This window comes from Crotalus tigris, unplaced genomic scaffold (assembly GCF_016545835.1).
Source record: "Crotalus tigris isolate CLP2741 ecotype Arizona unplaced genomic scaffold, ASM1654583v1 scf7180000019156.414591, whole genome shotgun sequence".
Taxonomy (NCBI): Eukaryota; Metazoa; Chordata; class Lepidosauria; order Squamata; family Viperidae; genus Crotalus; species Crotalus tigris.
This window is the reverse complement of record NW_024097406.1, coordinates 29503-43360: the sequence shown is the minus strand read 5'-3', so window position 1 is coordinate 43360 and position 13858 is coordinate 29503. Positions and strand designations below refer to the sequence as shown.

At 38.9% G+C, this 13858-nt stretch overlaps 1 protein-coding gene across 7 annotated transcripts in view; it reads left to right on the top strand.

Moving 5' to 3' along the window:
• SIM1 (SIM bHLH transcription factor 1) overlaps positions 1-10018 on the top strand; it is a 70766-nt gene extending 60748 nt beyond the window's left edge. For 5 of the 7 annotated variants that reach the window (XM_039360144.1, XM_039360148.1, XM_039360143.1 and 2 more), the window contains 2 exons: positions 3646-4054; positions 9272-10018. In XM_039360144.1, the coding sequence (XP_039216078.1) occupies positions 3646-4054; positions 9272-10008 (1146 nt within the window). In that variant the 3' untranslated portion in view covers positions 10009-10018. The remainder of the gene's footprint in view (positions 1-3645; positions 4055-9271) is intronic. The other 2 variants (XM_039360149.1, XM_039360147.1) reach the window with 1 other exon arrangement.
• The last annotated feature ends 3840 nt before the right edge of the window (positions 10019-13858 follow it).

The window sequence follows — 13858 nt, the reverse complement described above, 5'->3', positions numbered from 1 at the left end:
AGATTTGATGGGGCACCATGCTGGGAAGAGCATGATGATAAAGTTTGGCCTCTTTAGGTCCAGAACATCTCAACCCTGGCAGAATTCTGATGTGTACAGATTGGGACTTGCTGGTAATTTATTCTTAGTCGATTAATTAGTAGAGGCAGGAAAATTACCAGAAATAGACTGGCACAATTGAATACAGTGTCATGGAGGATGACACAGAACAAGTATGATTGATAGACTTTATCACATTATTCAAAAAATTATGAGCCAATGCTTGACTTAGCCTGTCCCCCATTTATTGTACACTTTGTAAAGAATATAAAGCTTACTAGGGTTGTGTAGCAGTTTCTCTTTGAAAGAAAGCTTCAAAGAATGTTGGGTGTGCTAATACACCTGTTGGCATCTGCCATGCAAACCCCTCGCAACAGGAGAAGTATGTTGTATCTTTATACATTGCCTGTCACTGCACCAAAATCAGCAGGAAACCCATTAAATTAAAAAATCTACCCAATGCTTTTAAGCCACCTGATTCATTTTGCTGATTTGAACCAGGTCCTCACTTTGGTTCATGTATCTGAAAAATAAAGTGATTTGATCGAAGCTTCATCATTCTCAAGTTTTGACAATCCTTCTATTCAGCTGCCATCCTCACAACCTGCTTTCTTCAAACAGATTCCAGAATTCTGCAGCTTCATTTTCTCAAAATAAAAGCAGATGGATTAAAAACACTTCTTTGAATTCATAACTAACTTCCCTTAGGGCTTATGAACTGCCACTTGTATACACTGAATGGCACCTATTCTATTTCTATTAATGAAAAGTTCTGTTTGCATGACCATTGAAAAAAATATACATTCTCTGATGTCTCTTCAGCTGATCCCTAAAATTAAGTATTCTTGAAGATTTTCTTGGATTAACAGAACTTTCAGGATTCTAATAATGGCACTGAATGTCAGACCATCTTTCAGGAATTGTCAACACTTTTTCGTCAGCATCTAGCAATCCATCTTTGTTGGAATCGTTCTGCACCGGGAAGCACTTGTTGTCTAAACATGGTCAGAAATAGATTATATGAACTCCTTGTGTTTTCAGTTCGAGAAGGCACTAATTGATTTCAGGCATAATTCCTAGCCAAGTAAACTCTTAGTGCTTGCCCCAAGTCCTTGTCTTGTAATTTGACTAGACAAGCTACATTACAATTTGTAGGAATTATGATGTGGGAAAAAAATGAAATGAAGACACTTCCAAATATGGTTGGAAAAGCCTCCCTATCTCCATGCATATTTTCTGCCAAATGTCATCTGAAACTGAGTGGTAACCCCTTTGTGCTTGTCCTTTGACCAGAGATCAACTTTCTAATTTAAGTTCATGCATGTTGGGTTCTCATGTTGTTCCCTTTTTCAGACCACTTGGTTTAATTTTCCTCCTCCCCAATGTTGTGCCTTCAACCTTCCTTCTTAGACAAGGCCAGTCAAAACAAGACATTAAATGTTAACACCTTGTCACGTAGACCAAAACAAGGCTTATTTTTTTTGCACATTTTAATTAGAGTGGGCTTGTGAAGATGAAAATCCTAGTGAATTGTTCCTGTGTTAATGGTTTCTGAATCACATATCTTCACTGTGAGGAGAAGATAGGATAAATACTAAAAATCAGTCAAAGGCAGTATAAAAATCAGTTTATATCTGATAATAAAGGGGTCTTATAGCCATGTTTAGTGTAGGGCTGCTTGAGAATAAGTCTCAACATTTCATTGACAGAAGAAAGCAAAAGCCATTTAAACTGTAAAAATATTAGGTGACGAGCAAGATTTTCTCCTGATACATAAAGCAGATTTATAAGAGATCCATTTTCAGTGGATCCAATCCAGTAGCAGAGATGTAAGCTGGAGAGGGTGAAAACAGTCAAAATGGTGGATGCAGCCACACAATCAAAACTCCAATGCATCAGTCAAGCTGTTGAAATCATTATTGTGATTTTTTGACAGGTTTTCCCTCCCACATCATGAATTAAGTAGGGCTTAAAACTAGAGAAGATATTTGTATAAAACTGTTTTACCTTTACAAATGATGCTATAATGTAATAATAGGTAATTCTAAATATTTGTTCAGAAGAACTTGGAGTGAGTAATCCTGTTAATAATAATGTATGCTGAGACCTAATATGACAAAAGGAATTTAAAAATGATTACTTGCAGGTGGGAAGTCAGGAACGTTTCCCAAAATATGTTCCTGGTTTTACATATTAATATTTGAGATGGGAAATACCATCTTAATTTGCTGATTTTTAAACCAAAGAATCTAAATGTAAAACTCACTGGAGCAGCATTATTGACCATTTTTCATGAGTTCCAGTTTGAACAGATTTGACCTGGACCTTCCAAATTAATATGTAGATTGAAATATTTTAGATTTCATGTTGTTCTGAATTTTAGGATGCAGTTCCTTCAAAACAGCAAAAATACTTATAAAGGTCTTGGGCGGGGTATCTCAGTGCAGTAATATTGTGGTTCGGGTTTAGGGGAAAGTTAACATTTAATCCCTTACCACAAACAGATTATGTCCATCTTGGACCTGCAGTTTTCTATGGCTTCTGCCCTGTCTGCCAAAATCCAGCAGATTCCCCATTTCCTAGTCTTCCCAAAGGCCTTAAAAAGACAGCTTTCCCCCAGTTGTTGGATAGAATGAGACTGAATGCCAATGATTTATGTATTGGGAAGGATTGTTTTAGGGCACCAAGAGTTGTGTTTTGGAGGCTGAGATGCGTGGATATTGTTTCTTTTATGTTTTTATCACTGTTGGAGTGAACTGCCTGTAGTTATGACACATAAGATAGATGGACATGTAAGTCTCTAAAGCAAATGAATAAAATATGACCTGCACACATTAGGGTAAAGTATGGTAAGGGATGCATCTTTCAAAAAACTTTATGCTCGAAACACACACACAAATATCTATAAGTTGCTTTCTGTTATAAATAAAATGGATGGAATGGATTGATGAGCGTGTAGACCAATCAATTCTTCTCTACTAAAGGAGATTAAACCAAGCAGGACATTTTTCAGTGGATATAATTTCAGAGATGATGCCTTCATCAACTCAGTGTCCTGAGGTGTGTTGGTCTAAAATTCCCATGAATGAGAATAATGGCAAAGGCAGACCAGCAAATCTTAAGAGCATTCAGTGGAGGGAAGGTAGAACGAAATGCTTTGATGACTCAGTAAGCTGCTCAAAGAAGTCTACTTGCTGCAGCAGAAATGAATACTTGCTTGTATGTATAATGGAAGCCTCACAAGATAAATTGTAGCTTTGTAATGAAAAGCTTTTGCAAAATACAGAAGAGAGGCTGGAGATGGCTTTTAAAGATTTTTTTTCCAGTAGGGTTACAACTGAAAACAGAATGTAGCTCCTTTTGATTTCCATAAGAGGTATTTGCAGGAAGAATGAAATAGAGGTGGATATGCACTGAACAAACAATAAAAAACCCCTCCTGATTCACAAGCTGGTTGTGTGATATTACACATAACTGCATGTAGATTTTTTTTTTATTCAGGAACACTGATTTGTACCTGGTCTTAAACATCTTGAAAATCAAATTAATGATCAGCACTTATCTACCCGTAATTTCTTCTTCTCTCCCCCCTTTTCTTTTATCCAGCAGTATTCTGGGTTTCATACAGAAAGATCTGAATCTGATCATGAAAGCCAGTGGGGTGGAAGTCCACTGACTGACACTGCATCTCCACAATTAATGGATCCCACTGAAAGACCAAACTCTCAGCATCATGATGTTTCCTGTGCCTATAGACAATATTCGGATCGTGGTGCCCTCTGCTATGGTTTTGCACTTGACCATTCTAAGTTAACTGAGGATAGACACTTCCATACTCAAGCCTGCGAAGGGGGCAGGTGTGAGGCTGGTCGGTACTTTCTTGGCACACCGCAGCCTGGAAGGGAAGCATGGTGGGGTTCTCGATCTGGCCTTCCACTAACCAAATCTTCTCCTGAGAGCCGAGAAGCCTATGAAAGCAACATGCCCCACATAACCTCCATTCACAGGATTCATGGTAAGTTGTAAAACAACCTGAACTATCGCTTGTGTAAGCAACCTTGAGCCAGAGATTAAAAATGTGTTTGCATTTCTTCTTCTCAGTTTACATGCCGTTGAGGGATATTTATGCTACGACTGCGGTAGTTTCTAGGCCTCATATTGTTAGAGATACAGTATATTTTCTCTTTTTTCATGACTGCTAAAAATTCATTAAAAGTTAGATAAAAGTTAGCACTAGTCCTCTTTTTCAATCTATTAAAACTGATTTTATATGCACTGGGTATCAGCTAAGAGTTAATATATTCTTGATGCTTTAAAACAGTGATTCTCAACCTTTTTAATGCCGCGACCCCCAATCGGTCATAAGTTGAGGACTACTCAACCGGTCGTAAGTCGAGGACTACTCAACTGGTGCAGCACCGTTTGCAGAAAGGGACTTTTGGCGGGCTCAGCAGGGCAGAGACAGCCTGGACAATTCCTATTGGCTTTTGAAAGCCAATAGAATTAGACTCTATTCAAGAGAGTCTATTCTATTGGCTTTCAAAAGCCAATAGAATAAAAGGGAGTAGCACAGCTAAGGAAAAGGGGGAAAAAATGGCGGACTGCGTTGTTTGGCGACCCCCATGAAATGGTCGTTCGACCCCAAATGGGGTCCCGACCCACAGGTTGAGAACCACTGCTTTAAAATGTAGTTGTAGGGATTACCTGCAGATTAGAAGCTCTCTACACATTGCCTCTCAACCAGGTAAGAAATGTGCTGACCTTCTTGATTAGGATAGGATAGGATAGGATAGGATAAGGTAGGGTAGGGTAGGGTAGGGTAGGGTAGTATAGGGCAGTGGTGGCGTACCTATGGCATGTGTGCCAGAGGTGGCACTCAAAGTCTCTCTGTGGGCACACGCGCCATGCCCCTGAGATGGCAACCGTCCCTCTTCAACCAGCTGCCCACTAACTCGCCGAAGTCCCACGTGGCCGGATGCATCTCAGCACAGCTGGTTTTCCTCCCCCCCCCGTCCCATCCCTCCTGGCTTCGCATGCTTTCCTTTTCCCGGGCATGACCCACTGCATCGCCTCCTTAGCTGTCGGCTGGCCATCCAGCTCAGAGGCGACTTCTCTGAACTGAAGATGGTGGGCTGCGGAGCCCCAGAGTGCGCCAGTCGAGGGGCTGGCAGGCTGTGGCTGCTGATGAACACTGTCGACCCCCATGTGCTTCTTGGCCTCTGTGTGTGGGGGCCGACAGTGTTAGGCAGCAGTTGCCCCGGCCCCTGCCTCACCTTGCCCTGTGACAATGGCATCCCCACCCTGCCTCACCTTACCCTGCAGGATAAGCCTTCTGCCCACCACCCCACCTGCCAGAGACCCTCTGGATCTCGCCCAACCCTTCCCAGCCCCCACAGGCATCCCTCCCCATGAGCAACATCAAGGTGACCACGCCCACCTTGGCCATACCCACCCAGTCTGCCATGACCACCACAGCCATGCCCACCCAGTGGGCCACACCCACCTGGCACCTGGCAATAAATAAGTGGGTTTGGGCACTCAGCCTCTAAAAGGTTCACCATCACTGGTATAGGATAGGATAGGATAGGATAGGATAGGATAGGATAGGATAGGATAGGATAAGGTAGGGTAGGATAGGATAGGATAGGATAGGATAAGGTAGGGTAGGGTAGGGTAGGATAGGATAGGATAGGATAAGATAGGATGAATAGGAAAGCCTCTTTTCAAAACATATCTTCATTTATTGCATTATTTATGCAAATACTCAGCTAAGAAATGTTAAATCTAACACATTTATTGATCAGATCCAAGAAAGGTTAGAACTGTTGAGGAGGGAACAAAAAGTAGGTTAGACACATAATATTGGAAACCACAAAATTGTAAAGGGAGAATTTTGAAAAACCAAACTTTAGGAAGTACTCCATACAGAGACCTACCAAAAATTCAGGAAATTGAGGGAAAAAAGGGAGTGACTTTTTGTGGAATGATAACCCATGTCTCCACATCAGAAACAATTACCTGGGTTACGGATATGTGGGTTATGCTACAGAGACTGGGTGAACATGTATAATTAAAAAGCAAGACATATGTGCTATATAACTGAATAAAATGAAAGTCTAAAATGAATAGAATGGCTTAGCAATTGAATGCAACATAGTAGAGAAGAGGGTAATTGAATGAATTAAAAAACATGGAGAAAAATGGAATAGAACAAAAGTATTATAGCAGAGGTCCCCAACCATCGGTCTGTGGACCAGTACCAGGCCACAGCATGCCAGCAATTGGTCTGCACAAACAAGCAAAGCCCCATCCACAAGATGCAGGCAGCACACAAAACCACACACCCTCCGATCTTCAGAAAAACCTCTCTCCATGGAACCGGTCCCTGGTGCCCAAAAGGTTGGGGACCTCTGTATTATAGCACTCTTGCTGTTAATTTTTCCTGCATATGGTGCTTTCAGGAGTTCTTCAAGACACCGTGCCAAGAATGTTCAGTTGAACTGTTCCCTTCTTTTTTACTGGATCCAATGTCAATTTTTTTTTTGTCCATTAAAGTCAGTAGAGTGCATGGAGAAATCCGAAAGACTGAACCCTGGTTCTGATGATGTTCAGTCAATGCATAGAGCATGGGCAATTGCCATCATTATTCCCCATTAAGAAAGGGCTTGGATGCATTGATTAATGCTAAGCCAGCATCAGAACTGAGGTTCCTAGCAAGCTTTGAGAAGCCCTCAGAACAGTTGAAAACATCAGGTCCAAGCTTTTGGTATAAGAGACTTACAAAACTGTAGAAACACAGCTTAATTTGGAAAGCTGAGCTAATGTAAGTAAGCATCCAGTCTGAAAGAGATAATAGAATCACAATTAAATAGGTGTAATCTTTGAATGTTGACTCTAGTGGACATTCTTAGGAAAAGCAGGGTTTTATCATATCCAGAGGGTTGTTAGGTTGTGCTAAATACTTTTGTTTATAAAAGACGTGTTGTATATTATTATGATATTAATAATGTGCTATTTACTACAAGATAGAATTTGCTCTTTTTCACACACTGTTCAATATCTTTTGCTGAGTTCAGCATTAAATATTTTAAAATAGAAAACATTTCAATACTTAGTGTCTGTTTCATTAAATATATTGAGATATATACAGAAAACCAGTGGTCAGGCAAAATATTGTGATCACTGTACTATTATTGTATAACACTATAATTTCTGATTTATCAATTTTGTTATATGGCTGCAAAACCAGCTTCAGGTGGTGTTAGAAAGCCTAAACTACCAATTTTATTGTGAACAGTTAATGGATTCAATTTAGGCAGAGGTTTTTTTCCCTTAAGAGTCATTGAGTTTTGTATCATCAGTCTATAAACATTAATTGGAGTGGAAGTAATTTAAATTAAAAATGAATTTCATTGATAAAAGGTATTGGGCAATTCAAATGTTCCTCAACCCACAATTGACTGTGCAGCTCATAAGACACTGAACATGACTAGACAAACTTAAGTCATTTGATTCTGATCACAAATGCTAATATATGTTGACAAGATATATTGCATCTCTGCCTGTCTTACAAAGAAGCATTTGAAACAAAACTAAGTGGCATCATATGATTTGAATTTTTAAATTTTTAGGTGCTTTTTGAAGTAAATACATTCTTTTCTTTACAGTATATTCACATTTATGCTTTGTGCAATCTTTTTTGTGCAATCTTTTTTGTCCTTATGTATCAGCACACGGTTTTGCAGTTACCCAGCCATTAGGGGAAAAAAGCTGAAATGTCAAGAGATGATATAAGGTCATAAGATTCTACTGAAACAACCTGAAATAAGTTGAGATTGTGTGTGGGATTGCCAACATCGTATGAAAAATTGGGATGGTACCAGATTTTTAAAAAATATTTTCTTTTTTCTTTTTTTTGGGAATTGGGGATATCTTCTGGAGAATTTGTACTAGGCAGCTTATTAGTTGATGGTCTCTGATATTTATTTGAATGTCTGCGTGCTAATGCTGGAAAAAACTGGGAAAAATCTAGAAGCATTTGTGCATGTTGCAATATGCAGTCAGTAATGTAGGAACTATCTTACGGAAAGTCAAATGAGATTCCCTTTGGGATAGTTCTTCCTATGCTTTCTGCTGCAGGAAATCAGCTGCAGAGAGTTCACAGGCTCTGCTGGCCTCTGCTAACTATGAACCAGTTAGGAGCTAAGAGGCCATGAAAGTTTGCAAAACCAAATTTTCCTATAAGTTGAACCATTCTCTTTTTCTAATAAAATAGAGAAATTATAATAGCAATAGCACCTCCTAGACTAATACATGGTACCTACCACTTCATAGAGCTTTACTGCCCTCTCTAAGCAGTTTACAGAATCAGTATACGTATTGCTCCCAACAACTTGAAATTATAATATAGCAATCAACTATCCTGATAGATACACACACATATACATATATTCAATGGAATATATGCTAATGAAGATTCTTCACTACATTTACTATTAACATGTTGTCCTGTGTTGTGATTTGAAGATGATATTTTGATATGGATTGGTTGAGACAGGGAGATGGCATGATAGTGCTTTGTTGCCCAAAGGAGAAGAAAAGACTTGGAATTCCAGCCATTGCAAATGTAGGGGAAAATGAACAAAGAGTCCACCATTGATAGAGGACCGGAAAGCAATAAGGGAGAATTAGAACCAGTTACAGTATGGTACCAGATGTGGAGTTACAGATGTCACTTTTGTTTTAATTACTGTACATATATATATTAAAAATATTTATAAAATATATTTACCTCTATGCATTCTCCTTTCTCAAGCAACATATGGTTTTCTCTGTAAGCATTATAGTTTGTATACAAAGTAGGAATGATATGTACTTACAATGATATGTATAAAGACATCCCCGAACAGAAACAGGGAAGGAGTGAAGCTCTGATGATTTCTGTGAATTCAGACATCCAAGGTGAGAAGGCTGAAAGTCAGGAGATAAGAGGTTCCTCAGCTGAACCTGAGCTTGACAAGAGAATCCTGCTAATATAGATACAATATTATTATATTGGCAGTAAATCAATGAGGGCCAAGATATATTATATGCTGGAATTTTGATGTGGTTGTAAATGGCTTAAAATTCTTAACACTGTTATTTTGTTTTAAGGAATGATCTCCTGGACTTGGTGCAAAATCCATTGTTCATTATTTATACTCTTTGTTTTGCTCATTTTTTTTGTTTTTAGGAAGAGGGCACTGGGATGAAGAAAGTGTGGTTAGTTCCCCAGATCCTGGTTCGGCTAGTGAGTCGGGGGACCGATACCACTCTGAGCAATATCAGGGCAGTCCACACGAGCCCAGCAAAATCGAAACTCTAATCAGAGCGACTCAGCAAATGATTAAAGAAGAAGAGAACAGGCTACAGCAACAGAAATCCAGCCCTGATCAGTTGATTTCCATTAATGGAGCTGGGAAAAAGCACTCTGTTTGTTTTACAAACTACCATCAGCAGCAACAGCTGAGAGAAGCCTGCCGAGTCCCCAGCATCACCACTACACCGCCTTGTGAACACACACAGCAACAACGGGATGGGAAACTGATGAGCCCCCAGGAGAACGACTATGACAACAGCCCCACAACGCTATCTAGAATAAACAGTCCTGGGTCTGATCGAATGTCTAAATCAGGCTTGCTCTTGGCTAAAGACTATTTTCATTCAAATGTGTCACCCCATCAGACACCAGGGGACCATCATCCCACAAGTTCTCCAAATTATTACACTTCCCATAGGCAATACTTCGATAAGCATGCCTACACCTTAACAGGATTTGCTCTGGAGCACCTTTATGACAGTGAAACGATTAGGAATTATTCTTTGGGTTGCAATGGATCACACTTTGATGTGACTTCTCACCTACGGATGCAGCAAGATCCAGCACAGGGACACAAGGGGACATCTGTTATAATAACCAATGGAAGCTGATGGGCCTTTTTCTTTTCTCAACCCCCACTCCACCCCACCCCACCCCACCCCTTTTTAAAGATCGTCCTAGGAAAAGTATCTTTGCAGTAATAGCCACAGATGCATACCTTTTAAAATTCTTGTTGCAACCAACATTTGATGAGCTACAATGCACTAAAAGAGTTCTTGTAGTGTTGAGTGTTGGCTTATCCCAATTCCTGTTTCAAATGTGTTGGCCTCAAGGTTAAGGTAAAGAAAACAAAATCAAACCATAAAGCTAGCACCACATTGTGAAGGAGATCTAAGCTGGGAGCCCTCTTGCTATGCAAAATTAGCCATTTTGCTCGCATGGACATGCATGATGAATTAGTTAAGGAAAATCTATATAGGTTACTGATGTCTCTCAGGCCTTAATAAAGCAAGACCACTATGCAACGAATGTGTGTGCGTGCATATGTGTGTGTCCGTGTGTGTATAAACTCACACACATTCACAAAAATACATAGAGGCATACATACATATATACACACACACAAAGCAGAATGCAAAGCATTTTGAGTTATTTAATGTTCCTTAACAATTCCCTGTTGGCTACAAAGTTACACTGTTAATACGGAAGTATAGAAGGGCTGAATTTAAAGATTTGTATGCTGTACAACAGCCTTCAGTTGTCAAGAATACTGTCTGTAGAGGCCATATTTTAAGAGAGAAACAACATCAGGAGAGAGTGGGTACTTTGGAAGTGAGATAATGGCATAGGTTTGGAAGAAAGAGCACTTTTGAAATATCTGACCTTCTATTTGTTGGTTAAACTAGGAAAGTCCTAATGAAGAAGTTGGTTAATAGGGGAAAATGGTTAAAAATCCAGATAAGATTTCCTTGAGTAACTTGTTATGAAAACATCAGAACATAGCAAAAGAGGAGAAAAAGCTAACAAAATACAGGCAGTCCTCGACTTATAACCAAAATTGAGCCCAAAATTTATTTTGCTAAGTGAGACAGTTGTTAAGTGAATTTTCCCCATTTTACAACCTTTCTTGCCACAGTTGTTAAGGGAATCACTGCAGTTGTTAAGTTAGTGACACGGTGGTTAAGTGAAGCTGACTTCCCCGTTGACTTTGCTCGTCAGAAGGTTGCAAAAATTGATCACACAACCCTGGGACACTGCAACTGCCATTAATATAAACTAGTTGCTAAGTGTCCAAATGTTGATCATGGGGCCACGGGGATGCTGCGATGGTCATAAGTATGAAAAAGGGTCATAAGTCACTTTTTTCAGTGTCGTTCTAACTTTGAACAGTCACTAAATGAAGTGTTAGAAGTCGAGGACTATCTGTAATACTCAGGGGCTGGTATTCTTCAAAACAATCTGAAAATACACCAGAAGGTCACAAAAAATTGGTTCGGACTGATTTTGATGAGGACCAAGAATTGCAAGTTGGATGCCCAGTATGTTTCTGAAGAGCAAGTTCATTCATTCATTCAGTAATGCTTGCTCTAAAGTAATATGAAGTAGGACTAGGGGTTGAATATGGGTAGACTCCATGAGAACCTGTTCAGTTATATTTGGCTACATATTTCACAAGATGTAACAGTATAAATGGTATAGACATGGGAAACCAGATGTTGGACTGAATGTCCTTCTGCAACAGATGAGCTGGCTGAGTTTATCGGAACTGAAATCCAGGATTACCTGAAAGGTTACGGGTAGTTTTACTTTTGTGATGCAGCCATGGGATCACTAGACATAACTTTATTGAAATCAACCAGAAAATATATTGTAATTGAATAAATGTGTTATAGCTCCTCAATTACATAGGGAATTCAGGTATTTCTCATACAATAGTCTTTTGTTTCAGTGCTGTCATATCCTCTTAGTATTTTAAATTGCAGCATTCTGCTCCGTTATGCAAAAGGCATTGATCCATTAAATTGGATGTAATGCATAGGAAAGACTTAATGCAATTTTCCACAGTGATGGAGTACACAGGCCTGTGGACCTCCAGGTGCTGCTGAACTACAGTACCACTGAGTTCTCAACACTTTTGATATTAAGATTAGGAACAGATTCCTATGCTTTTGAGAAAGATTATTTATTAAGACTATTGCATTCAACTTCATCAGAATTCTCCAACTTGAAGTTTGTATGTGGAAGTGAAAAATGGAATTCTTCCAATCTGTTTTTCCTAAATTTCAGTGTTGGCAGAGAAACACTTGTATGTGCAGAAACAGATGTTTAAAAGCAAGATGAGTTGTAATCAGTGAAACTGTTGGAAGATGGCTGGCATTATAGCTTTCATTTGAAATCACAAATTTGGAAGTTGGTCTTACCAAAATCAAAAAGACACTACAAAAAGTGTTTAGATGGAATCATTACTTTAATTACGCAGTTAAATAAGATCTATGTAAGCAGTTGATAAGCAGGTGGGTTCAGAGCAGCATAAAATTAAATAGCTAGAAGCATAAAGAAAACTATAAATATTTACAGTTTTAATAGTTTTTTGGACAAAAGTTGATCTAAGACCAAGGTACTGCTTGTGGTTTTCCCCCACCAAGCAAAGACCATCTTTGAGTTGTCAGAAAAAACATACTGACATGACACTTATTGTCCCCATTGCTAATCCCGTCTTCCTTTGTTTCCAGGCACAATGATTACATTCAAGTTCCAAGATAAACCCTAGTGAATTGAGGCTATTGTTGGATAGTGTCAAAATAAAAAGGGAAATGTTTCTTTAATATTAGTATAGCTGAGAACAAGGCCATTAACTCTCTGCTGACTTATAGAATTTTCATGGCGTCACTGGAGTTATATAAAGCCTGTTTCCAGTGCTATTACTGTGGTATAACAATGGGACGAGTGTATTGCAAAAGTTACTATACATCATTAGCTGAGAAAAGATCTTACACATGGGCTGGGCAAAGAATTAAGATATCATGGGAAGAGAGCAGAGAAAACCTGTTGCCGGGGAATGTTTGTTCCATGGTTAAGAACAAATAGACACATGGGGTTAGTATAGCAAATAGTGACTATGATGCAGCCAACATTAAGCCTATTTATTTCAGGTAGATATTTAAAAACTTTTCTTCTGAACTTAATTTAGAAATGTGCATGTGCAAATCCCTAGACGTTCATCTCAAGACAGTAAAAGTACCTTGAAAAAGTATTGGATGCTCCCAACCACTATTTTTTTTTTAAAAAAAAATCTAAGATGTAATTTAGCAAAATAAAAATTCTGCAGTATTTCATTTTTACTGACATACTGTAAGTAGATATTTGTGCTTCATTTCCCACCTATCTGCCTATAATAAGAACAATGATGAATTTTTACAGAGAAGCTTAATGCAATATGTAGTACTCAGTCTTAGTATGAATGCCTTCTATGTCTAACCACAGACTGTTGGGAGTGATGTAAAATGCTTTGTTTTTAGGATCTACACCAGGGGTTCCCAACTGAGAAGATATTCCAAGGGGTGCGAAAACTTGGGTTTTTAAAATTATAGTGTATATGCATAATTTGTTGCCGTTATTTTGAACTTTTGTAAGGAGTGCGAGAATATAGCAGCGTTTTAGGGGTGCAGGGTATAGAAAAGGTTGGGAGCTGCTGATCTACACCGTAACTCTTGGATTTCAATCACAACAACTGATAACTAGGAATCAATAAAGTACTCATTCAGAGAAGGAGCATCATCCAAGAATAGAATACTAGCCTCAGCTACTTTTTCTGCACTTTTACCAATTTTTGAAAAATTATAGGGGCCATTGTAGGTTGTTAGGTCTGCCACTCCAGTCAATGCCAAATGAATAAACAAATAATTGTGAATCAGTAAGCCAATAGCTCTTGGTTTACTCAATCTATTTATATTTAATAAA